We start from the raw sequence: 23,988 nt of genomic DNA, 5'->3' as shown, positions 1-23,988 counted from the left end.
TTAACCTGTGATACCTTCCCTGTGCCTGCAGGATTTTGTACTACGCTTATGAGACTCAAAACAATTTTGGTCTGCAGGATTTTTTGCTGCTGTATGGTCTTTTTACCTCGAGGTGGGCAGATGTGTACTAGAGGAAGGGAGAAAACACTTGTAAGTGCATGTTTCCTGTATTGAAGCTGCTCAGTGTCACCCCAGCCAATGCTCTTTACTTCTCCAGTGCCTCCTGCTCAGATGCTAAGACTGGAAAAGGAAACTTGTTTTGTAACGTGACCTGAAAGCAAACAGACTTGGGCTGATATTGTCCCCAGAGAGGCATAAATGTGACTGAAAAATCGTAGCTCTGGTCATAATTCAGATCTAAAAATAGGTGATGTGACACAGTGACCTAAGTTGCTCTGAGAATGGTGACAAAACAAAGGATTTTATACAGTAGCTTGAGTCTCTGTTTAGAACTTTGTATTTTATTTTCCTACCTGTGGCCATGAACAGTGAAATTGGTAGGTTTGCCTGAGTTTTGAGGGTTTGCTGGGTACATAATTCACAATTTTTATTTCTTATACCTAATTCTGTAACAATTCAAACTGGAAAAAGTTGAAAAAGCACCATGTGTGGTTTATTTTCTGTACGAAAGCATTTTCCCTGCAAGTTCCATGAATCAAATGGGGTATTCTTCTGTTTTGTTAACTTGGAAATGCAGTTACTCAAAACTGAGATGAGCTAGCTGGATGACATTCTAATTTAGCACACCCTCTTGTAATCTGTTTAGGAACTGCATTAAAAACAAAAATACCTTCTTGAAAAATTAAATATAAACCCTCGTTTTTCTTCAAGGTCGTCAACATTCCATAATTTTGTCAAAATAGCACTTACAAAAAATCCAAAGAAGAGACCAACAGCGGACAGACTCCTCTCTGTAAGTGACTGGGAACATTTAGTGACAACAATAAGAGATCTCTTACTTCAAAGTGAGCAGCAGCTCAATAGAAAAACAAACTGGAGCAATTTTCTTTCTCTGACCTTACACCATGGGTGGTGAAATCTGAAGGAACACTGGTCAGCTCTAGGAAGTAACAAGATTTTGTACAGTAGCAAGATTTTTCAACAAGTTTTGGTGGCAACAATTAGAGAAATTTGCTTTGTGGTCTGTCTTCAGCCTTGCCGTCCCTGCAAGTGGTCGTCTCAGCCTCTTGGATACAGATTTGACCCTTCCCATTACCCCAACAGAAAGAGGATGTATTTAGCAGTTTTTCATGTACCTACTTCTGCCTTCTTAAACTCGACTGAACTGCTTATGTGAAAAAAAAAAAAAACAAGTTAAGGTGTAATTGTTTGACTCAGATTTTAATTTCCAGCTGGCCAGAAGTGTGGTGCTTCCATTCTTATGGAGGGGGCAGAGAGTCTAGCTGTTAAAGGAGTCATTCAAGAAATAGTCAAGCCCCCCAAAATTTAGTAAAATTCTGTATTGGATGTTTATTAATGACAGATATCCATCAGTTGCATGTTATAACTTGTTCTTTTCTGTGGTTCTAGCATAGCTTTGTAGGGCAGCCTGGTCTTTCAAGATCTTTAGCAGTTGAGCTGTTGGACAAAGTTAATAACCCTGACAACCATACACACTACAATGAAGTTGATGATGATGATTTTGAGGTGAGAACATCTTTTATATTTGCTCTTTAGATAAAAATCCAGTTTAAATACTTTCCTGTGGGGATGTAAAGTGGCAGCTTGACTGGGGCACTGCCCCAGCTTTAATGTAGAGTTGCCATGGAGGAGAAGCTAGGGGATGTTGTGGGTGTATAGAGGGGGTCCTGTGCAGGGCAGGGAGGAAGGTGGTGCACGTTACAGCATGACTGCAAGAGCCCTTCTGTCTCCTTGTGGGTGTGATTGTTGACGGAGAGCCTAGAGAAAGCCAGGGGACATTTGTCAGCTGTCCCATTTCTCACCCTCCCAGCCTCACTCCGTTATCCGCCACACCATCCGATCCACCAACAGGAACATCAGGGCAGAGAGAACGGCCTCGGAGATCAACTGTGAGTTCCTGCTGGGCTTGGCCCCTTTTGCAGCCTGGGTTTGGTGCTACCAATGGCAGATGTTGGTGATGTTCTTTTGTTCTGTACTCTGGAAAGTCTCTTCTGCTGCTGGCACATTTCAGAAGCAAAACCAGAAGCAACACCATATACATGTGAATCTTCAATAACATTTTTCCAAACCCAAAATTAAAACTCAGTAGTTTTTCTACTGTTTCATTCCATCTCATTGCTGCATCATAATATTTATGTGTTTATGTTTATGTGAAAACCTTGACCCCCATAGCCTTAGAGCTCTGTGATTTCTGCCAGACCATGCAGCCCCTACTTAAAGCAAAAAAAACGCTAATAAATGCAAACATCAAAAAATCAGGGTGAGCTGCTAATTAGGAGAGCATCTTTTCACATGAGTACGTTGGATGTCATGGCATGATGAGAAAATACAGAAAAAAATGTAGCATTTTGTGTTTGCACATTATTTCAAGCTCTGAAGTGAAACCTTTTCTTGACCCTGATGGAGCACTTGTGATTGCAATAGCTGTCCTCACCAGGGTGTATATAACAAAAGGCATTCTCTTTTAACAGAACATTCTCTTTTATTTTCAAAACAATATCCATACATTACTCAGTGGGATCTGAGTAGAAATTTTGAGGGTAGAAACAATCTTTCTCCAGGTTTGGGCAAATTTTTGCAATGCAAATGCTGTCTGCTCCTCTGCATCACATACATCACACTTTTGGGAGCCTTGCTGTTCAAAAGCCTCTTTCTTCTTTTTCACATGCATTAACAGTAACACGTGGTCACACACTTAGCTCTTGGTGTACTTTCATACAGTGACTTGATGTTTGCTTTTGGGCTGTTTCTTTCGTGTGGGTTTCATATTTGCAAACTTCAGCACTTAGACAATAACACTGATACTTAAGTGATGGTCGTATTTTATAGGCAAATGGAGTGTTGTGTGCATAATATTTAGATCTGTTACAACATGCATTTCACCGCAGTAAGCACTGAAAGGGCCCTGGTGGGATGTTGTGTGTATTACAGTTTAAAATGTAATGTTTTGCAGTTGATAAGCTGCAGTTTGAGCCCCCTCTGCGGAAAGAAACGGAAGCTCGGGATGAAATGGTAAGGACAAGTTTGGTTTGTCCTTCAGTTGGTGAGATCATAATGTCTTCATTGTTTTTTGGTTCCACTCTAAGTAACATGTCTCTGAAATATAAAGTCATGAGAAGACCACTCTGGATCCCCAGACAATGGCAACATTTTAAAGAGAATTATTTGCCCTCCACGCTTTGTGTGGAGTCCTGCTCAGATGAAAAAAACAACACGTGCCAATTAATTTGATAATGTGAAGAGGCCGTTCTGCATTCAAGGCCCTGATCTTCCTATCACCAGGGTTTATTTTGCTGCTTGTTCCTTGGAAGGCTGCCAGCTCACATGCAGCCCTTTTGGCCCCCTGTGAGCTGCTGCTGTTTGTTCCAACCCTCAGCAGTTTACTGCAGATCAGCTAATTCATGTTCTTGGGGCTTAGGATGTGCCTGTGTACACAAGGGCTCCATTTTTTAATAAGTGTTGTGAATAGCAGCAGCTGCTGTTAATTTGTGTTTGGAGACATCAGTGCTCAGCCCTCCAGAAAAGCCCATTCCTGGTGTTTACAGCTCTGCTCCAGTTCTCCAGGTGGGTAGGGGTTCATCTTGTTTTGAGAGTGACTGAGGAGGTCTGTACGTGTTGTTAGTGGTAGGGTCCCCTCGGTGCTGTGTCTAGTGAGAGGAATGCTCCCAGCCTCTGCTGATGCCATCTCATACAAGCTTGAGGTGGCTGCATCTTCTCTTGCTGGAAAAGTGGCTTGAAAGCACCCTGGAGTGGAAAATCCTTACAGAGTTTCCACCATAGATTTTTGTTGCTTATTGCCACTTGGCAGTAGCATTGTGCCATATCCAGGTGCTGCTTTTAAGGCTGAGTCAAAGAAGAAGAAGATAGTTTTTAATAGTTGCTCTATAATTAGATTGTAAAACACTATTTCACTTTGGGATTTTATTTTGCTGCTTATGGGTCATTCTGCAGAGCTTGGGAATCTCCCAGGCCTCTTCCTGTGCTGTGGATGAGGTACTTGAGTTTGACAGAGGGGGGAAAAAAATGACAACTTCTACATCTTCAGGTTGTGGCAGCTGGCGCCGACTTTGCTGCACATTGGAATCCTTTTGTTGATGGTGGAAGCAGCAAGTAAGTAGAGAGTTTTAAAACATCTTTTATTTCTGTGACTTAATATGAAAGGAAAGATTTTTCTGATGTAAAAATTGAGCTATGGTGGAAAATCAAACCTTAAGCCCTAATCTACTTTAATCTTCATAAAGTTGAAGGAGATTTTTCCCAGGGTGCTGTCTTCCTTCTGCACTTGGTTAGTCCTTCTCTTGAGGAGTGGATTTTAATCTCTTCAAACCATGAACAGTAGTTTGTTTTAAATTTGTTGTCACTCCCCAGTTGTAGATGGAAAGTGAAATGTAAAAATATGGCCAGCACACTGAAATAAGACAACCCAAGTCAATCCTCTGTCACAAAGCCAGTAACCTTGCAGGGTCTGAGTTCAGAACCCTGCACGAGCCTTGCACATCTCTTCTGGGTTGTGGCTGTGGCTGTGACATCCTGTGGCAACTCGTGTTTGCAGCCCTGAGGTCGGGGCTGTGCCAGGAAGGGAAGGAGAGACCAGTTCTGAAGTTTACCTGAAGTTCAGGAGGGTGGTTCTGCTGCAGGGGTCTGAGCAGTGTGAGCTCTAGCTACAGTTGTGTGGTGTGCTGGGGTGAAATGCTTTCACTTGGATTCATGATCTTAAAGGTCTCTTCCAACCCAAATGATTTGATGATTATAGGTAAAGAATCTATATAACTGTATATGCTGTATGTATTGATATTTCACCTACAACTGATTTCCCCTGGAATAAAGCAGGCCTGAAGTAAGGGAGCACAACTCTGTCCAAGTTAGGACTGATTTTTTGGCTTCCTTTTGCTGAGAAATACTGGATTCTGCCTTTCAAGGCAGGCTTTGAATTTGCAGTGGAGAATATGGAGGTTCAGTAGGACCTCATACTCAGTAAGTATGTAGGGAGAGATGGTATTTCAACTGAAATAATTGCTCAGTTAAAAGAGCCTGTTTCCCATCTTTATTTGGAACAGAGTAGCAGACAGTGAATTTCTTTGGCTTTTTTGCAGATAAAGTCTTGCATAAGCTGTCAGCTGACAGTACAGCCCCCTGGAAAGCTGGCCGGAGGTTGCCCCTCTTTGGGTCTTTTTAAGTTCAACCTGTTTTTCTGTTCTCACTCTCACTGTAGTAGAAGCTTGGGATGGCTTTTTAGGCCCTGCCTCTCCCAGCCCAGTGCTGACAGCCACTGCTTTCCTTCCTCTCTGGGGTTGTTTGTGTGACCCCAATGAGCTGCAAACCAAAAGCCTTTCTTGGGAGCACTGGCTTTTCTGCAGACAGCTGGAATCTGCAGGCTCGAGGAGCAGGCAGGGAGGGAAGCTCCTCCTGGCAAAATGACTTATTGATTTAATTCTCTTTCTGCAGCTTTATTGTCTATACCAGGCTGTATTAAAAGCAGGATGAATGTAGCCATAGCAAACACGGCTAGGGCTTTAAATGGATGAATAGGTACAGATTTCATAGTGAAAGGAGGACAGGCATCAAGTTTCTGGATGGTGAATCCGTGCTGCTTACTTGGAAACCAGTTCCAGTTTGAAAGATAAACAGGAAATGCATAACTCCTGTGTCCCAGCAACTCCCAGTAACACCAGGGGGTACCAAGAGGCTGTATGCTGGGGGGCCCTCACTTTTACCACCCTTTGGCTTTCATCAGAGTGGATGGTGATTGATACCTTCAACTCAGAATTACTTGCCTGGAAAGAGGAATACCAGCCTGTGTACCTGACGGTTGTGCCTATTTCATGTGTTTTTTTTCCTCACCCTTCCTGTAGCATTTTAAAATCACTTCTTAAAATAGATTTTCTGTATTATGGAGGCAGGTTTTGTTGATGGTTGCACTTTTTCTCTTTTAGATTTTTTATTAGTTGCTGCTGCTTTCCCTTCACAAGTAACTTGCAGGGGAATTTTACACTGATTGAAATTTGGCTGGGTTATTTTTTGTACTACATGCTTTTGTTGTCCTGTTCGTTACCCCTGTGGTCATTCCTTGATGTGGAGTGTTGTGGAATGTGGAGGAGGCACAGGGGTGTCTGCTCTGCAGGTAGAGACTTGAACTTGGCCCCGTGGCTGCTGCAGCCTGAGGAACAGAATCATAGAATCATTCTGGTTGGAAAAGATATTTAAAATCAAGAGTCCAACTGTTCCTCCAGCACTGCCAGGTCCCCACTGCCCCGTGTCCCTCACACCACATCTCCACGGCTTGGAAACCCCTCCAGGGGTGGGGACTCCACCACTGCCCTGGGCAGCCTGGCACAGCCCTGGACAGCTCTTGGAGAGAACAAATTGTTCCTTGTGTCCTACCTAAACCTCCCCTGGGGCAACTTGAGGCCATTTCCTCTTGTCCTGTCCCTTGTTCCTTGGGAGCAGAGCCTGACCCCCCCCTGGCTCCAGGCTCCTGTCAGGAGCTGTGTAGAGCCAGAAGGTCTCCCCTGAGCCTCCTTTGCTCCAGGCTCAGCACCCCCAGCTCCCTCAGCTGCTCCTCACCACACTTGGCCTCTAGACTCTTCCCCAGCTTCGTTGCCCTTCTCTGGCCACGCTCCAGCCCCTCAAGGTCCTTCTGGGAGTAAGGGACCCAAAACTGAACACAGGATTTGAGGTGTGGCCTCCTCAGAGCCCAGTCCAGAGGGATGATCCCTGCCCTGCTCCTGCTGGCCACACTAGTGCTGACCCAGGCCAGGATGCTGGTGGCCTTCTTGGAAGGAACAGGAAACCTGTCCCTGGTTGAACAAAGAGACAGCCACCTTCTGAGCTGCCTCTTCGACCTCACAGTTCCTAAATACAGAACCCTAGACTTCACAGCATCACAACAGAATACTAAGGAGTGACTTTTATTTGGTTTAGATTTATGGTTTAGATATTTTTTTACATTTAACGAAGTTTACTTTTTTGTTTCTTGAAGACACAGCTTGAAAATTGTCATTTTGCAAATTTTTGCTGGTTTTTGTTTGTTTCAGGGTTGTATTTTCAGTGCTGTTTTGATCCTCTAGCCACAATTTCTTTTTTGACACTAGTGTAGCTTTGAAACAAAAATTCCCACTTCAGTGGAAACCAGTCTGTGTAGTTTGTAACAGTATTAGAGGAAACTTCCCTTTCTAAAATCTTTTTTCCATCTGTCTCAGTAACTTCCTCTGTTCTTATCTTTTTTACCTTCTTTTATGTTATACTGTCATGAAGCATTTCATCAATATTTAAAATACCAGGTAGGGAAATGAAATTTGATGCTATGTGGTATAGGAGAGAATATTCAGTGATTATTGGGGGGTGAGGGGAAGGAGAGGACCCTACTAAATGTAAAAGAGCTCAGTGCAGTGAATAAGAGAGAAAATACTTTGCTTTAATAAAACAAAGGGACCAGGAGATGTTTGTTAGGAAGCTGAATAACTTCACTGCTGAGTTTAGTTGCACATGTGGGCTTTGGAGCAGAGCTCTTAATCTTATAACCATTTTACCTAGGGGACTGCTCACAAAGTTTGGCGATGGGAGCGAAGATGTTGAAGAGTGAGTGGATCTGCTGCGGGCACAGCCGTGAGCGCGCCGCTCTCGCTTAGGCAGGCAGCCTGCTGGCCAGACCTCTCCCCTAGAGTGCTGCAGGCAGCTTTCAGCTCAGAAAGAAGCAATGGCTGGTTGCTCTCAAAGGGCTAACGCTCGCTTGACCGTCAGGAGAATGCCTGCAGAGCAAAGCTTTCTGCCCTCACCCTCCTTCCTGAGGTTACCTCAGAGTGCGTAGGGAAGCGCCTAATACTCTAAAGCAGATTTTGTGTTGATTAATCTGTGGATCATGAGGCAGGCCCAGTAGTGACAGGACGTGCAGATACTCCTGCAGAGCTCTGGTGGGGTATGTGCAGCTCCTGTGATGCCCAGATGTTTGTCTGATCCGGAGCAAAAGCTGCAAACTGCACTGAACTAGTCCCTGAGCCTGTATTTAATTGCTAATTTCAAATACCCTTCGCCACAGTGCTCTGTAAGATGGGTATTTATGAAAGAACGTGAGCTTATCAAAAAGCAACACTTCTAACAAGATTAACATGCTTTTTTCCCCTACTCTTGGACTTCTAGTTTAACCCTGTTCGTGCAGAGCTGTGATTGTCTTTGCTATGCATCTAGCTCGTCTTGTTGGCAGTCTCTGTTCTCAAGTAATTCTGTTTATGTTATTGGTTTAACTAAGGTTTAACTTTTCCGTTATAGATCAACACTAAAGCGAGCAGGGCCACCTCCACTACCTCCTAAGGTAAGAGCTGGTTGTTTCTAAGAGTTTTAGGCAGCAAAGCCCACTGGTGCAGCCCCTGCAGTGCTTCTGTCTGATGCTCTCAGCAGGTAATAAATACTATTAAATACTATTTGCTAGCAGACTTCGTGTAGCTCTGTATTTTGTGCTGACTTGCAGTCTGTACAGTCTCCACCTCTGGGGACTCCTGGCCTTGTACACTGCCCTAGACAAAGGGACCTGCAGGTATTTTCCCCAGCATGCTGCGTGGGATGGGCTCTTGCTCAGCATTCTGCCTGCTGCTGTGGTTTCCCATCAGAAAGGAATACCTCTTAGATTATTCTGCTGTCAAATGTCTTTTTTTCAAAGGCTGATGGGCTTTATTTGTGTAGAAGCAGTCTGACTTGAATTAAACTTGTTTGAAGTTTGTGCTTCCAGGTACCATTTCCCAAGTAACCTTCACCTCTTCGGTTTGTTGCAGCCGAGAATAAACAGTTATCCTGAGGAAAACCTCCCTGATGATGAGAAATGTCAGACCATAAAACACTTCCCAGACTCACAGAACAGAGCCCCACCAGCTCACAGGAGACAGAGTATCCCAGTCTGTGGGCCTCAGGCTGATTCCTGCCCCGTTGGAATGACCAGCAGCATCAGCAGCCCTGGACTGCTCACAGCGAGATACAGCGACTTGGGTAAATGTGTTAAGCTTCCAAAAGGTGACTTGTGTCCTCTAAAAGGAAATCAGTTCTAGAATCAGCTGATTTAGTAGATAATTTGTTTAATACAAGCTGACCACGAGGTGCAACTTTCCTTTTTACATCTGTGCTGCTGCTTATTAGAGATGTGACCTGTGGTGGAAATGTTCTTCCCAACAAAAGGACACTCAGCCAGTCAATACCATTCCTGTGCTCCCTGCACGAATAACATAAAACCAAACATGCAGGGAGGATCGTCTGTGAGGACCTTGCCACAGCTTTATTCCCAGTTGTGTTTGGCCCAGGGACTGTTTGGGTAATGGAAAGCCTTTATTCCTGTGTGGCTTAGCACACAGAAGAGTGGCCAGCTGTCCTTGGAAGGGTTCAGCTTCCTGAGGGGTGTGTATGGAAGTTTCAGAGGTCACTTCTCCACTCCTGTGAGGTGCCAAGGAGAAGAGGGAATAGGACAACAAAGTATTTCTTCTTTCACTGTGTCAAGTGAGCTACAAAATGTGCCTGGGCTTCTTTTCAGGCAATGGGGATGGCATGCTGAAACTCATTGAAGAAAGCACAGAAGGGGCTGGACAAATCCCTCAGCTGCCACGTAAAAAAGAGAAAAGAGATTTTCCTGTAAGTATTGTAACTCTCAGTTTGATTTCACATCATGTTAGCTGGCTAGATCTGTATCAGTGCCTGGGAGGTATTTGATGATCTTTCTTTCTTCCCACAGAAGCCAGCAATCAATGGTTTACCCCCAACGCCGAAGGTGCTGGTAAGAAATCTCAGTTATTGGAGTTATTGGAAGCCTGCTGGCACACCAGCTCTCTGGTGTCAGAGGGTTTATGCCAGAATGAGCCAGCATCTCATCTGGGGTGATCTTCTGCATCTCATAGCCGATTACTTTTCCTATACTGAATCCACAATATTGATTTCCTTCTCTTAAAAACTTCCTTTCACCATTTGGTCTGGATGTGAAGGGCTGGAGACTTCACTGGCTCTGTGAGTTATGATCTGCTTAGTGAAGAGAAAGGGTGAGAATTGATTAGTGATGCAGGAGGGTGTTATTACTTCAACATTTCTGCTCCTTTTCCCTTCACGTGCTATTTATATAAGCCCTGAACATCGTTCTTACCCAATTAAAGATCTTAAATTTATTCATATCATTCTGATCCCTTTTGGTGTTTTTTTAATGTATCAAAGTCTACGAAAAGGTATGGAAGGCTGCATCATAAAAATGTTTTGCATCAAGGCTTATTAAACCAAATCTGTGTCTTCTGAGAAAAGAGAGCAGTGGTGTGCAGGAGACAAAGGCTTCATAGTGTAACCTTGTTTCAGGTTTCAGTTTTGGTGTCTTTCAGATGGGAGCATGTTTCTCCAAAGTCTTTGATGGTTGTCCTTTGAAGATCAATTGTGCAACCTCGTGGATACATCCAGATACTAAAGGTAATGTTATTTTAGGTTTCTGTTTGAAACCTGCCTGTTGCCAAAGTGGTAATGTGCTTGTGAAATAATCCATTCCTCTTAAATTTTTAGATCAGTACATTATCTTTGGCACAGAAGAAGGTATCTACACTTTGAATTTGAATGAGCTTCACGAAGCAACAATGGAACAGGTGATTTGGGGAGTATTGAACTCACAGAAGAGATGTGGGGATTTTATGAAGTTTGATGTTAGGGGGATAAAAGGGATACCAGGCTTTGTGGAATAAACTGATGCACATCAAAGCCAGCAAGGGAAGTCCAAACACATTGTTCCCCTACTTACCTGATTTTTTTTTTTTTTTTGTTTCTGCTTGTAACATTGATTTCAAAGGACTTCTCTTCTAAAACATCTTTCTTCTTGGGAGACAAGGGGTTACCTGCCCTCTCTCCATTTTATCTCCACTAGATGGCATATGGCATCCTCACTGGGCACTACCAAAGCCCTCAGCCCCTTAACTTAGCTGGCGTTATTGCCACCAATAAATACACATTTCCTTGTTCTCTTGGGCTCTCTAACCCTTCCCAAAGCCAATTCATGCAATCATGGTGTTACATTTGCTCTGTTAGACTCAAGAGTAGCAGAGTGTTGTTGGAAGGGCAGCGCTGGCAGATGCCAATAGCGAGATTTATACCCATGGGTTTCTAAAGCAGTTCACAAAGGCACTTAAGCCTCTAAAAAGCCTTGGACATTGAGCATCAGGTCTCTAAAAAGCATTCAGTTCAGTGGAGATACAGTGCAGGTCAGAAAGCAGGTGGCAGGGTGGGTGTGTCAGTGAGCAGTGGTGAGAGAAAGCTGATTTCCCAGAAAGGGCACTGCAGAGATCTGAGCTGCAGAGGAGGAAGTCTGCTCTTTTGGGGAGCATCATACTAGAGGACAAAAAAGGAGCAAAAGAAAAAGGGAAGCAGTTGAGCAAGGTCAGGAGGGGGATGGTTTGGTGCACACAAGCAAGAGAAGGTTATAAAGGGCTTGATGGTGAGAATTGGGAATTTGAATTCAACACAATTAGAAGATCCTTTCAAGTTCAGAGAGCTGAGGGTGCACCTTTCTCTCCTGTCAAGCACTGGCCTTCTGTTTTCCCAGTTACTACATTTATCAACTTCTCCTATACTGGTAATTTGGTTTGCATTTTAACCTTTATGTTTCTCCTTCCAGGCTTATCTTGTGATTGACTCTTTGTCCTTAGCACTGCATCCATGTTTCTGTTGTTTTGTATCATGCATTTGTGATGCTTAAGGCGGGGGGGAATAAGAAATATTTACCCATCTTGAGGTGCCTTGGAGCTGGGTGTCACAGGGAAGAACCATTCCCCTTCTCTTCCAGCGGGGCCATTAAATGAAGCTAGTAGGAGCCAAAATAAACAGTGGATAACTGGTTTGGGGCTCCTTGCTATGGGGAGCTGCAAATATGAGGAGTTATCTGAGTTCAGAGAGGAGACTGGACAGATTTATGGAGGATAAACCCATTGGGGCTCACTAAATGCACAAAGCCTGTAGCCAATTCAGCAGGTTTCTGAGCTGAAGAGCCTGGCAGACTATTAGGTGCAGTATTATATAAATTTTTTTGCCACATTTTCACCAATTTTAGGAGAAGTTATGTCACTTTATGGTGAGTGCTGGAAACAGATATTAGGTTAGATGGACATTTGCATGAACCAGTGAAATCATTCTGTAGAGCCTTGATTCAAGCATCTTTCACTGTGTTTTGCAACAGTTGCCCTCAGAGGACCAGTCTGTGTTATCTTTTTTTTTCATGGTCATTTTTAGAAACAGCTTAATCCATTGAATTTATTTTTATCTTATTGGAATTTTTTTCTGAAGGGGAGACCCCACCTATGACTACTGTTCAATAACTTCAGTCTTGTCTTTTCTTTTTCTTTTCATCTCCTTATTCTAATGTCCTTATCCCTTCCTTTGCTGAGACTCCTGAATGCTGTCATTTGCCATCACTTTTATTAAAATCCCCTTCAGGTTGTCAAGAGGTTCTTCATCAATTTAAAATCTTCTCAAATCTAGACTAGCTGCCCTATGAGTAACTCCTTCCCTCTGAAACCAAAGTAAGTCCCAACACCTCCCATAAGCTGTCTGTTTACAAAGCAGAATGCTAATACAAATAGCCAGGCAGGCAAGTCCCACAAAATACAGGGTTTGGTCATAATTTGTAGAATCATAGAATCACAGGGTGGTTTGGGTTGGAAGGGACCTTCAGGATCATCTGGTTCCAACCCTCCTGCCATGGGCAGGGACACCTCCCACTAGGTTGCTCAAAGCCCCATCCAACCTGGTCTTGATCACATCCAGTGATGGGGCATCCACAGCTTCCCTGGGCAACCTGTGCCAGTGTTGCCCCACCCTCACAGTGAAGAATTTCTTCCTAATTTCTAATCTAAATTTCTGCTTTTCCAATTTGAAGCCATTACACCTTGTCCTATCACTACAAGCCCTTGTAAAAAGTCCCTCCCCAGCTTTCTTGTAGGAGCCCGTCAGATACTGGAAGGCCTTCTCTTCTCCAGGCTGAACAGCCCCAACTCTCTCAGCCTGGCCTCCCAGCAGGGGGTTCCCAGCCCTCAAACTGTCTTTGTGGCATCCTCTGGACCTACTCCAACAGGTCCATATCCTTCTTGTGCTGGGGGCTCTAGGGCTGGAGTCAATAGTCCAGGCAGGGTAAATTCCAGTTGCTCAGAAAATACTAATGCCTTTTTAATCTGTCTCTTGACTTTTGTGGGGTTCAGTAAGTTTCTGTACTCACATTATCTTTCTTTCTCTGGCTGTCATTCCTGAGCAAGCACTTATCTTTCTTTTTTATGGTCTTCCAGTCTTGGCAGTTGTCCCTCTTTGGCTCTGTGCTGCTGATTAAAATACAAAGGAAAACTGAATTTTGAAAATTTCAGGGTAGAAGAGAGAAGGAATGAAAACTATTTCTGACAGAGAATAGGGCTAAGCAAGTGTAAAGGGCTAAGCTAAGTAAAATTGAGAATTGAAGGGGAAACTGTAGTTGCAGCTGGGACTTCTCCAGTGCCAGTCCCTGCAGGAATGGTGACAGAGGTGGAGCAGGCAGAGAAAACCATGGGTGGAAATTCCTGTGTGCTTCTATTAATGGAAATGTTTTCTTTCTTCAGTTATTTCCCCGAAAATGCACCTGGCTATATGTCATCAATAACACCTTAATGTCCTTGTCAGGTATGTAGAAATAGAGGGAAAAGTAATCAAATTATAAATAAAGAGAAACATTTAAAGTCATCATTCAATACAGTGTGATTTGATTATGCTCAAGTAGAAAGCTGTGTGTTGCTCCTCGTGTTTGGAAGCTTTGCTTCAAGAGTTCTAGTGGGAAAGACTTTCAGGGATAATTCATTGACAAGTAGTAGAGCCAGTTGTCTGCAGTGTTCCATCATAATTTTATTTAATGTTGTGTTTTAGTTAGTTTGGAAAAACTCAGCGTGGTGTTTTTCAAACAGGAGTTGCCTCTGCCAAGGCTGCAATTTGACTGGAAGTGCCCAGAGAATGTAAAGAGCATCCTCTGCTGTGGTCCCTGAGCTGGGATGAGGATGGCTTTCATGTGTCAGACCAAAATGAGGAGAGGGTTTACATGGGTGCAGTGTCAAAGTGTAACTGCAGAGTTTTTAGTGTAACCTGGCAGCATCTTTGGTGTCAACCTGATTCAGAAAATTAGTCCCCCTTAAACCAAACACAGTTTCAGTTTGAAGGAGAAGGAGGAGGCTGTGACTTACTACTAATTCTGCAGATTCATTCGTGGAAAAAAAGGGGGTTTTTTTCATCAGTTTTCCCAGACTAGGATATTCTAGATAGGAAACAGAGGCACAGTGATGTGCAGACTGATTGCAGGACTGTGCCTTTAAACATGCAGGGTTTGTGTGACACCACTTCTGTTGAGTCAGAGATACTGAAAATGTCCTGACATAAATAACTGTTGTATGATTACAGCCTTCTAAAAACATTTACATAAAACTGTCAGAGCTGCTTTAGTGTGACTGAAATGAACTCTGAGCTGTCTTCTTTATCTGCATTATGATTGTTGTCTTGTTTTATCTTTCTTCATAACCGGCCTTGAAATACCTGCCACGCGTGGTCTGCTTTTCCAGAAGGTAATTTTTTATACTTAAAATTTTGGTAAAAATGTGCAGTTCTGTGCTCGAAGTGTGGGTGCAATGCTGATTGTGCTTTTTTCTCTTACAGGGAAAACATTCCAGCTCTACTCCCACAATTTAATAGCTTTGTTTGAACAAGCCAAGAAAACAGGATTAGCCGCTCATATTCAGACCCACAGGTTTCCTGATAAAATATTACCAAGGTACAAGTTTTTCACTTTCAATGATTAACAAATGAATGTCCTCAAAAATACTGTTTGTGCTGTTGAGTTGGCAGCATGAGGGGCCTTCAACATCTCCTGTTGATGCCTTTTCTCCTTGTTGTTATTCCAGGAAGTTTGCCTTAACGACAAAGATCCCTGATACAAAAGGATGCCACAAATGCTGTATAGGTGAGTAGATGTTCAGTACTGCAGTTTTCTTCTTCCTGGCCCTTGTCGTTGGGCATGGCATGTCTTAAACTCATTTCTTTTTAATAAACTTAGAGTTAGTTCATTGTTCAGAAAATAGTGTGGCTGATTTCATCATGCTGTGCCCGAGGGGTGCAGAGCTTCCCTTCCAATTACTGCAGGGTCTTTGTGCTCTTCAGTGGGAGAACGTTTTTCATATCAGTTCTTAACCTGGAAATGTTCCACAAAGAAGGGGCTGGGTGTGGATAAAACTGGTGTCAGCCCAGGGAGGAGTGAAGCCACGGCTCAGGTACTAAGTGCACGTGGAAGAGTTAAAGCTTGTGAAGTTACAGATTTATCTTGGGCTTCACTGACTTTCCAAGCAGCTTCAGCTCTCTGCAGAATGTGGCCCTGATCCTGTGTGGAATTGTACCTTTGTACTCTTAAAAATGCTTGAACAAAACATAAAGTACCAAGTTGCAAACGTGGATATCCTGTTTAGCTCATATGAAGTGTCTGCAACAGGCATATTTACAAATGATTCCTGAAGTCAGGCTGGTCTTGTATCCAACTTAAAACAACCAAACCCTTTATCATAGGATTGCACTAGCTGTCAACACTCACAAGAAATTAGGGGCCATCTTCACTGCTAGGGATTTTTATTTAATTTAATTCACAACATGACCTGGACCTTTCACTCCCTCTGCTCACACAGCCCCAGGAAGGAGCTTTTCTGACCACGCAGCATGTGGCCTCTTTACTGGGACTCAGAAAATGCTAGCAGTTATTAATTATAATTGAATTTATCTGGAATGTAGCATGTTATTAATCACTGTGGACATTTGAATTGAAAGCCAGAAGGCAATTAGTGTGACACTGGCGCTCTCTCTTCAGTTATTTGCAAAGATAGCTGTAGAGGTTGTGTTGGCTTTTTTTTTCTCAAGTATGCATTGAACTTGCAGGGCTTAAAAAAGGTTGGTTTTGGTTTTTTTTCTTATTTTATACAGTACGAAACCCATACACAGGACATAAGTACCTGTGTGGTGCATTGCAGTCTGGGATTGTTCTGCTCCAGTGGTATGAGCCAATGCAGAAATTCATGTTAATAAAGGTAAGGCTTTTCTTTCCATTTAGAACATTTAATTGTTAATCATTAGACAGTTGTGGAAATAACCTTTCCAGAATTTGGAATGGAAAGTACATCCCAGTCTAGTGCCATTTGTGGGTTCTGAGCACTTGAAAAATCTGGTGTTGGCACATTTTGAGTAAGAAACTCCTGTGACTGAAGTCAGGCACAGCACAAGCAGTAACAGAGCAACTTGTACCTCTGGGCAGCGCAACGCTGCTCACAGCTCCTGCAGTAAAAAACTATTCCCTGTCTATTCTGTACATGTTATTTTAGGCTTCTTATTTCCAAGGCAAAAGGAGACTTCACAAATGCCTCATTTTGTTTTCCCCAGCACTTTGACTTCCCTTTGCCAAGCCCTCTGAATGTGTTCGAAATGCTCGTGATCCCGGAGCAGGAGTACCCCATGGTCTGCGTGGCCATCAGCAAGGGCACTGACCCCAGCCAGGTAGTTCACTTTGAGACAATCAACTTGAACTCTGCTTCTTCGTGGTTTACAGAAATTGGTGCAGGTAAGACCTGGGGCCGTTGCAGTGTCTGGTAATTGTTGCATATCCCTTCCTCAGAAGTCATCTGGAAACCCTTGAGGCTTGGCAAACTGGTGCAGCATCTCTACCTATCTGTCTCTAGCCTATGGGAGCCAATCCCAGGTTCTTCTTTTAGAATCATAGAATGGTTTGGGTGGGAAGGGACCTTTCAAGGTCACCTAGTGCAACCCCCTGCCCTGAGCAGGGACATCTGCAGCTAGAGCAGGTTGCTCAGAGCCCCGGCCAACCTCACCTGGAATGGTTCCAGGGATGGGGCAGCGACCACCTCTCTGGGCAGCCTGGGCCAGGGGCTCACCACCCTCAGCAGCCAAAATTTCTCCTCTCTAAGCTAAGTCTCCCTCTTTTAATTTAAAACCATCCCCCCTTGTCCTGTCCCAACAGGCCCTGCTAAAAAGTCTGTCCCCAGTTTTCTTCTAGGCTCCTTTGTGATGACTGGCCAACTTCAGTATGAAGTATCTTTCTTAAAAGACATCAGTTTTAGACACATCTTTTACTTGATGAATTTCCTGTAGTAGTAGTGCAGACCCTGCTGATTGGGCTCCCATTTGTGGTCACATAGTTTTTCCTGGGATCAGTCATGCTCCTCTTTCCCCTTCCTTCCTTCAGAGGGACTCACAGAAAGCATTCTTGTCTGTCCTCCAGCCCCTGGGGGAGGCCTGTCATCTTCAGCTGGCTACTAAGAACTAGAAGGTTTTCATTTATCTTCAAAAGCTAGTTGATATCTTGCAGATGCTTTTCTCTGCTGACTATTGGAGATACTTTTTAAATTTAAATACTGCTTTTTAGCAGCTCTACCAAGAACTTCAGCAATAAAAACTGGGAAAACTATTAAATCTAGTTTGATATCAGCATAATCAGCTTTCCACATGTGGATTTCTGGGAAAAGATCATTTTTTTAGGAGCAAAGATTCCCTTGATGATTCCTTTTGCTCATTATCATGCCTCTTAATGAAGGAAGCTGACTTCCTGTGCTGAACTGTAACATAAAATGTATTTTATGCTGATAAACAGGAGTGCTTTTAGATACTATATATAAAATAAATGCATATTAAATACCTGATTTGAACTGATTTTGTCCTGGTACACCTCTCAGAACACTCAGGGATCATACAGCCTTAAAAAAACTTGAAAGAGTAACAAATATTGTAGATTACAGAAGACTCACAGAATACTGAAGGGACTTGTAGCAACTGGGGAGGTTGAGAGGAGGCTGAGATCACTCTTAGGATTATTTTATATAAAATAATCTGTTTTCTTTTTCACAAGGCAATCAGCAGTTAGATGCCATTCATGTAACACAGCTGGAGAGAGACACTGTCCTGGTCTGCCTGGATAGTAAGTACCACAGCTCTGTTGGGCAGCCCACTACACCTTCTGCAAAACTTTCACTATTCACCTGTGTATCACTCTTAACCTGCCTAAATTTCCAACCTTCAGGCAGAAATCACATTTTTGTGCTGTTTGCTGTTTGCAGGAAGGCTGCCAGTAGTCTAAAAATGTACAAAATGTATAAGAAGATTTTCTCTATTTTGAGAGAAGGATGCTCTTAGATTCATTTTAGGCAAATACAGTAGCTGTTGGGTTTGGGGCATTTCTTTGTGCCTGAAATATGGAATTAGTATTTCATACTTAAACATGTCAGTCCTTTTCAACAGTGGGTTTTAATATTTGTTTTTCTGTTTTATTTGAGAATTTGTGAAAATTGTGAACTTACAAGGGAAACTGAAGTCAAGCAAGAAATTGGCCTCTGAGCTGAGCTTTGATTTCTGCATTGAGTCAGTGGGTGAGTGATTTGCTTCGCTATTGTTTCTCAGGGATGTAAGAATGTAAAGGAGGATGAGTGTTGAAGGGTTTCAATAATCTAGACTGGTCTAAATCACATTGGATGTGTCAGGATATTGTGAGCTGCCTCTTCACCTCCACTGACAGGCTGGAGAAAGGAAGGCAGTTGCCAGAGAGTACGACCAGTCCCCGTGTCTCCATCTGCTGCCATTTGTGGTTTATAAGTAAGATGTATGATGATTTAATTGAAAAAAGGTTAACTGCTTTCTGGTCATGCCCATCACACTGGGGAAAAATATTTGGGGAGGAAAAAATGGTTTAGCAATATATAAACTTGTGTTACTCTTCTAAAACGTAAGATTTTAAGTGTGAGCATGTCATTTTTTAACTGTCAATGTAATAGTATTTTAATCCAGTTCTTAGCGGACAGGCTTTAGGCTACTCCAGGACAGCAGCCTTGCTTCTAAAGGCTGAAGCTGGGGAAGGGTCTAGAGGCCAAGTGTGGGGAGGAGCAGCTGAGGGAGCTGGGGGTGCTGAGCCTGGAGCAAAGGAGGCTCAGGGGAGACCTTCTGGCTCTGCACAGCTCCTGACAGGAGCCTGGAGCCAGGGGGGGGTCGGGCTCTGCTCCCAGGGAACAAGGGACAGGACAAGAGGAAATGGCCTCAATTTGTGCCAATGGAAGTTTAGGCTGGCCCTGAAGAACAATTTCTTGCCCTGGAGGGTTGCCCAGGGCTGTGCCAGGCTGCCCAGGGCAGTGGTGGAGTCCCCACCCCTGGAGGGGTTTCCAAGCCGTGGAGATGTGGGGTGAGGGACACGGGGCAGTGGGGACCTGGCAGTGCTGGGGAATGGCTGGACCTTTATCTTGAAGGTCTCTTTAACCAGAAAAATGTTCTGATTCTAAAATTTGAATTCTAATTGTCAAGCAAGTATCTCTGCTCTAATAAGCTGTCAAAAATATCTAATTAACATAAGTTTAATAATTGCCTGTCACACCAGCTGAAATTCTTCCTGGAATCAAAATCAGTAGAGACACAACTTGCTTTTGTCAGCAGTTCTGTACAACTGGCATTTCTGGGCTCTTCAGGCATCTTCCCTTTAGAAGCAGATTCTTGACGTGGGTATCTTCTACTTTAACAGCAGCTGGTACAGCAGAGCACATTCTTTTACACAGCATCTCTATGTAGGTACGTCAGACCCATCCCAAAGGGAGATATTGTTAATCAAGCCTGTGATTCTTCCCTAAATTCTGGCCTGTTGTAATTAACTGCTGTGTTTGTATCACACGATCCCTCCTGCTGCCACGTGCTTGTGACTTGACCGTTGCCATTTCCATGAACTCTGAAGGAACTCAGAGAAGCATTTATCCCAAAGTTTTGCACTTCCCAGCTGAGCCTGAATGATGTGAGCAGTTCTTTACACTCCAAGTGCTCTCTGGGGAATTCAGGAGGTTAAACAACTCCCCGTGCTCTGGTTGCAGGGAGGAGAGGGGAGTGGCACGTGAAGGTTACTTTGAACTGTTGTGACAAATGTTGCTCTCAGGATTCTGCTGAAGGCCTTTGTTCTGTGACAAAGACATGGCTAATACTGAACAGAGACAAAATGTGACTGGAAGGAATAGTAAAGGAAAATAAATAAGATTTAGGAAAATAAACCAGTGTAAAATACGTTGCTGTGATGCTGCTTAAAGAACACTGGGCTCTTCATCCACTATTTTCAGCAGTCTGGTGACTGAGTGATTCAGAGCTGGTAGCCTCTGTGTTGTCTCTTTGGCCCTGAATGGAAGACTCCTCCCATTTTTCATATTCAGGTCTGTTTTGAAGTAAATATAAAAATAAAAATGATGTGTAATTTCCAGCAGCCCACAGTGTTTTGGTTGGCAGCATGTCTATACACTTCCTGGTGTTGTCTCCAGAATCATTAGGGAAACATTTCAAGAGAATAGAAGTTAAAGGGAGAAAAGGAAAAAAGGTGCTGATCTTGTCCTGGCAAACAGGGACTGTCTGAGCAGTGTGGTTTGAGTTGCACTTGAAAAAATGTGTGTCTCAGATCCAAGTAGTCATTGCAGTCCAGTTTCTCTACAGTGATTTTGGAGTTTGGTTCCTCTGCCAGCAGTCCAGGTCTCACCACGTGCTTCCTCCACAGGCTTCCCAGCTCGCTGCTGGGGAGAAGTGCAGTGTCTCTGGTTCAGGTAAGCCACGCTGGGCTCTGATGATGAGTTTCTCCTTTGCAGTGTGCCTTCAGGACAGCGTGCTGGCCTTCTGGAAACATGGCATGCAGGGCAAAAGCTTTAAGTCAGATGAAGTAAGTAATCTCCCTGTCTCTCCAGGTTTGATTTCTTCCTGTTCCTTATTTACCTCTTGGTCCTTTGGCCCCTCTAGCTGTTCCCCAAGTGATAGTGCTTGTGCTCCATGTTGTCATTGCTTCAGCTTGGTGGTTGCTTTCTCTGACTTTCCCATGTGGTAAGCCAATCAGCCTCTGCTGAAAAGATTTGATCAACATTCTCCATCTGTGCCACCGAGTCATCTAAACTGATAACAGTCTACAAGACAAAAATGAGCTAAAATAAGTTGTATTTTAAGAAATTTAAAACTCTTCTCTGTTTAACATCAATGTATGTGATTAATTCAAGTAATTTGCACTAAACTGAATTAGATTTTGTAAGAGACTGATGGGTTTTTTTCCTTCCAACTCCAACCAGTGAATTTCATTTTGCCACTGAAATGGACCTAAATGTCTCCATTGTTCCACAGGTTACCCAGGAGATATCAGACGAAACCCGGGTCTTCCGCTTGCTGGGATCAGACAGGTAATCAGCCTGAAGAAACATCAAACTTTTAGTTAAACCAGCTCTCTAGCTTCCAACTAGAACTGGCTTCCAGCCCCCAGGGATCTATCAGCAGGGCCAGGGGAGGCAGTGACACTGCCTGGAGCCCAGGTGTGGTGAGGAGCAGCTGAGGGAGCGGGGGGTGCTGAGCCTGGAGCAAAGGAGGCTCAGGGGAGACCTTCTGGCTCTGCACAGCTCCTGACAGGAGCCTGGAGCCAGGGGGGGGGTCAGGCTCTGCTCCCAAGGGACAAAGGGACAGGACAAGAGGAAACAGCCTCGAGTTGCACCAGGAGAGGTTTAGGACATACCTGGGGAACAATTTCTTGCCCTGGAGGGTTGCCCAGGGCTGTGCCAGGCTGCCCCGGGCAGTGGTGGAGTCCCCACCCCTGGAGGGGTTTCCAAGCCGTGGAGATGTGGTGTGAGGGACACGGGGCAGTGGGGACCTGGCAGTGCTGGGGGAGTGTTGGACTCTGATCTTAAAGAAAGGTCTTTTCCAGCCTAAACAATTCTGCTATTCTATGATTCTATTGTTTCTGCCTCCAATAGCCAAAGATATAATTAGTGATTGCGTTTACATCCAAAATTATTGCTAAGAGCCCCTGTGACTTCTGCCACTTCCCACTGCAGAGGTGGAAGTGTGGACACAAATGTGCAGGGACACAGTGTGAGGAGATGAGCAACGGGGGCAGGTGAGAGCTGCCTTGGCCTGTGGGAAGCAGAGTGCCCAGAGCACAGCTGGCCAAGCCTGCTCCTGGCTCTCATCTCCCTGGTGAACTGGTGAATTATCCTGGCAGCTGACTACTGCAAAATAATCTTTGCTGCTCTGTACCTTGAGGTCTGGAAATAGCAGAGCAAACTAGGCTGCACAGTGGTCTAAATTCACCTGTCCCCCATAGTGGCCAGGTTGGTTCCTTTCAGATGCAGAGGCTGGGAAGAGGTTTGAAACCTTGGCAGAAGCTGCCCCAGCCTCCACATTTGGACGTGTGTACTTGTGGTTTCTCAGATAGCCAGAGTGCTAAATGGAGAAATAGTAATGAGTCAAGAAACCAGTTCTAATCCCTGGTCTCCTGCTCCCTCCTTTGGCCTTTGGGAAGCCTGGCTCTGGCTTTCTCTATGTAAGTAATCCCTAATTTTGTGTACTCAAATTCTTGGATCCCCCGGCCAGGAAGAGCCAGAACGTGCTAGCTCCTGGGAAGAGGAGGGGCTGCCTGTGCAAGAGGCAGCTGAAGTCCTTGCTTTGGAACTGAGTCGCTGAGGACCCAGTGTAATTCCCAGTTAGAGTGGTAATTTCCTGCCCTGTGGCAATTTCCCACCCTGTTCCTTCCAGTAGAGCAGGAGGCACTTTATTGCAAGAATGAGCTTCTGCTAAGGCCCACTGCAGCACAGGTGCCAGGTGTGTCCAGGTAGGTGCTGTGCCGCCACCAGTGAATCGTTGTGTACTGGAACTGGTACCTTCCAATGCTGGTGGTTCTGTGCTGGGCTGGTGAGCACATCCCAACACACCAAGGGGTGGGAAGCAGCATCTCATCTGGTTCAGCTTGCACTTTTATAGGAGACATGCATATAGATTCATAGAATGAGTCATTGGATGGTTTGGGGGGGAAGGGACCTTTCAAGGTCACCTCATCCAGCCCCCTGCCCTGAGCAGGGACATCTGCAGCTAGAGCAGGTTGCTCAGAGCCCCTGCCAACCTCACCTGGAATGGTTCCAGGGATGGGGCAGCCACCACCTCTCTGGGCAGCCTGGGCCAGGGGCTCACCACCCTCAGCAGCAAAAATGTCTCCCTTCTCTCTAGTCAAATCTCCCCTCTGTTTAAAGATCCTCTGGTTCCAACCCCCTTCCATGGTCATGAGGAGAACTCAGATTAGTGGCTGATCCTCATCACAAGACCTAGAGGTACAAACATGCTCGGGATGATAGGGGGGTGGCATCTCCTCACAGCACTCTGGCTCTGAGGTGGCTTCCCAGTAGAAGCAGAGGACACAGCTTCTCTCCAGGTGGAAGATGTCACTCTGGAGGAGGTTTGTAACACACTGTATGTCCCCATGGTTGAGAAGGGTAGAGTCTGGTTCAAGATGCTGCTTCTGCTCCTCCTTTCCTCGTCTATTCCGCTTTAGTGTTTTTATCAGAAGTGATGCTGGAAAACAAGGTCACTGATTTTACACCACCCAAGGTATTTAGGAAAACCCACATCCCTCCAGTCTGTAGAAATCCATGAGCAACCAAGTTTGTTCCTCCTCCACGTGCATCATACTTTGGCACTGACGATTTTGGGCCGTGTTTGTGTTTGCTTGCAGAGTGGTGGTGTTGGAGAGCAGGCCAACAGAGAACCCCACTGCCCACAGCAACCTCTACATCCTGGCTGGGCACGAGAACAGTTACTGAGCAAAAGGGACCCAGCCCAGGGAGCAGAGCGGGTTTGCCACCGAGGGACGCGGTGCAGGAGGGGCTGTGACTGACTCTCTTCTTGACACCTAAATGATGATGTTTTCAGGTGGAAATCAATACATTTTTGCAGCTGGGAACAGCTGGTTCTGTCTCTTGCCACTGTGTGGTTGGTTATATCGAGTTTGCTTAATAAAAGCTATGAGGTAAATAGCCCTTTACTCGT

The 23,988-nt window shown here is 44.5% G+C and overlaps 1 protein-coding gene across 1 annotated transcript in view; it reads left to right on the top strand.

The window, feature by feature from the left end:
• MAP4K5 (mitogen-activated protein kinase kinase kinase kinase 5) overlaps nucleotides 1-23,762 on the top strand; it is a 66,519-nt gene extending 42,757 nt beyond the window's left edge. Inside the window, exons 11-32 of the mRNA XM_008938285.1 lie at nucleotides 832-913; nucleotides 1,531-1,647; nucleotides 1,952-2,030; nucleotides 3,095-3,153; nucleotides 4,187-4,251; nucleotides 8,407-8,449; nucleotides 8,907-9,078; nucleotides 9,653-9,750; nucleotides 9,851-9,892; nucleotides 10,479-10,563; nucleotides 10,654-10,733; nucleotides 13,719-13,779; nucleotides 14,180-14,182; nucleotides 14,797-14,911; nucleotides 15,042-15,100; nucleotides 16,105-16,208; nucleotides 16,558-16,735; nucleotides 18,038-18,106; nucleotides 18,462-18,554; nucleotides 20,784-20,854; nucleotides 21,304-21,359; nucleotides 23,675-23,762. Of these exons, the coding sequence (XP_008936533.1) occupies nucleotides 832-913; nucleotides 1,531-1,647; nucleotides 1,952-2,030; nucleotides 3,095-3,153; nucleotides 4,187-4,251; nucleotides 8,407-8,449; nucleotides 8,907-9,078; nucleotides 9,653-9,750; nucleotides 9,851-9,892; nucleotides 10,479-10,563; nucleotides 10,654-10,733; nucleotides 13,719-13,779; nucleotides 14,180-14,182; nucleotides 14,797-14,911; nucleotides 15,042-15,100; nucleotides 16,105-16,208; nucleotides 16,558-16,735; nucleotides 18,038-18,106; nucleotides 18,462-18,554; nucleotides 20,784-20,854; nucleotides 21,304-21,359; nucleotides 23,675-23,762 (1,819 nt within the window). The remainder of the gene's footprint in view (nucleotides 1-831; nucleotides 914-1,530; nucleotides 1,648-1,951; nucleotides 2,031-3,094; nucleotides 3,154-4,186; nucleotides 4,252-8,406; nucleotides 8,450-8,906; nucleotides 9,079-9,652; nucleotides 9,751-9,850; nucleotides 9,893-10,478; nucleotides 10,564-10,653; nucleotides 10,734-13,718; nucleotides 13,780-14,179; nucleotides 14,183-14,796; nucleotides 14,912-15,041; nucleotides 15,101-16,104; nucleotides 16,209-16,557; nucleotides 16,736-18,037; nucleotides 18,107-18,461; nucleotides 18,555-20,783; nucleotides 20,855-21,303; nucleotides 21,360-23,674) is intronic.
• Nucleotides 23,763-23,988: the final 226 nt, after the last annotated feature.

This window comes from Merops nubicus, unplaced genomic scaffold (genome assembly GCF_000691845.1).
Source record: "Merops nubicus isolate BGI_N331 unplaced genomic scaffold, ASM69184v1 scaffold8164, whole genome shotgun sequence".
NCBI classification, from domain to species: domain Eukaryota; kingdom Metazoa; phylum Chordata; class Aves; order Coraciiformes; family Meropidae; genus Merops; species Merops nubicus.
The sequence above is the reverse complement of the archived record's forward strand: the minus strand, read 5'-3'. Positions and strand labels throughout refer to the sequence as shown.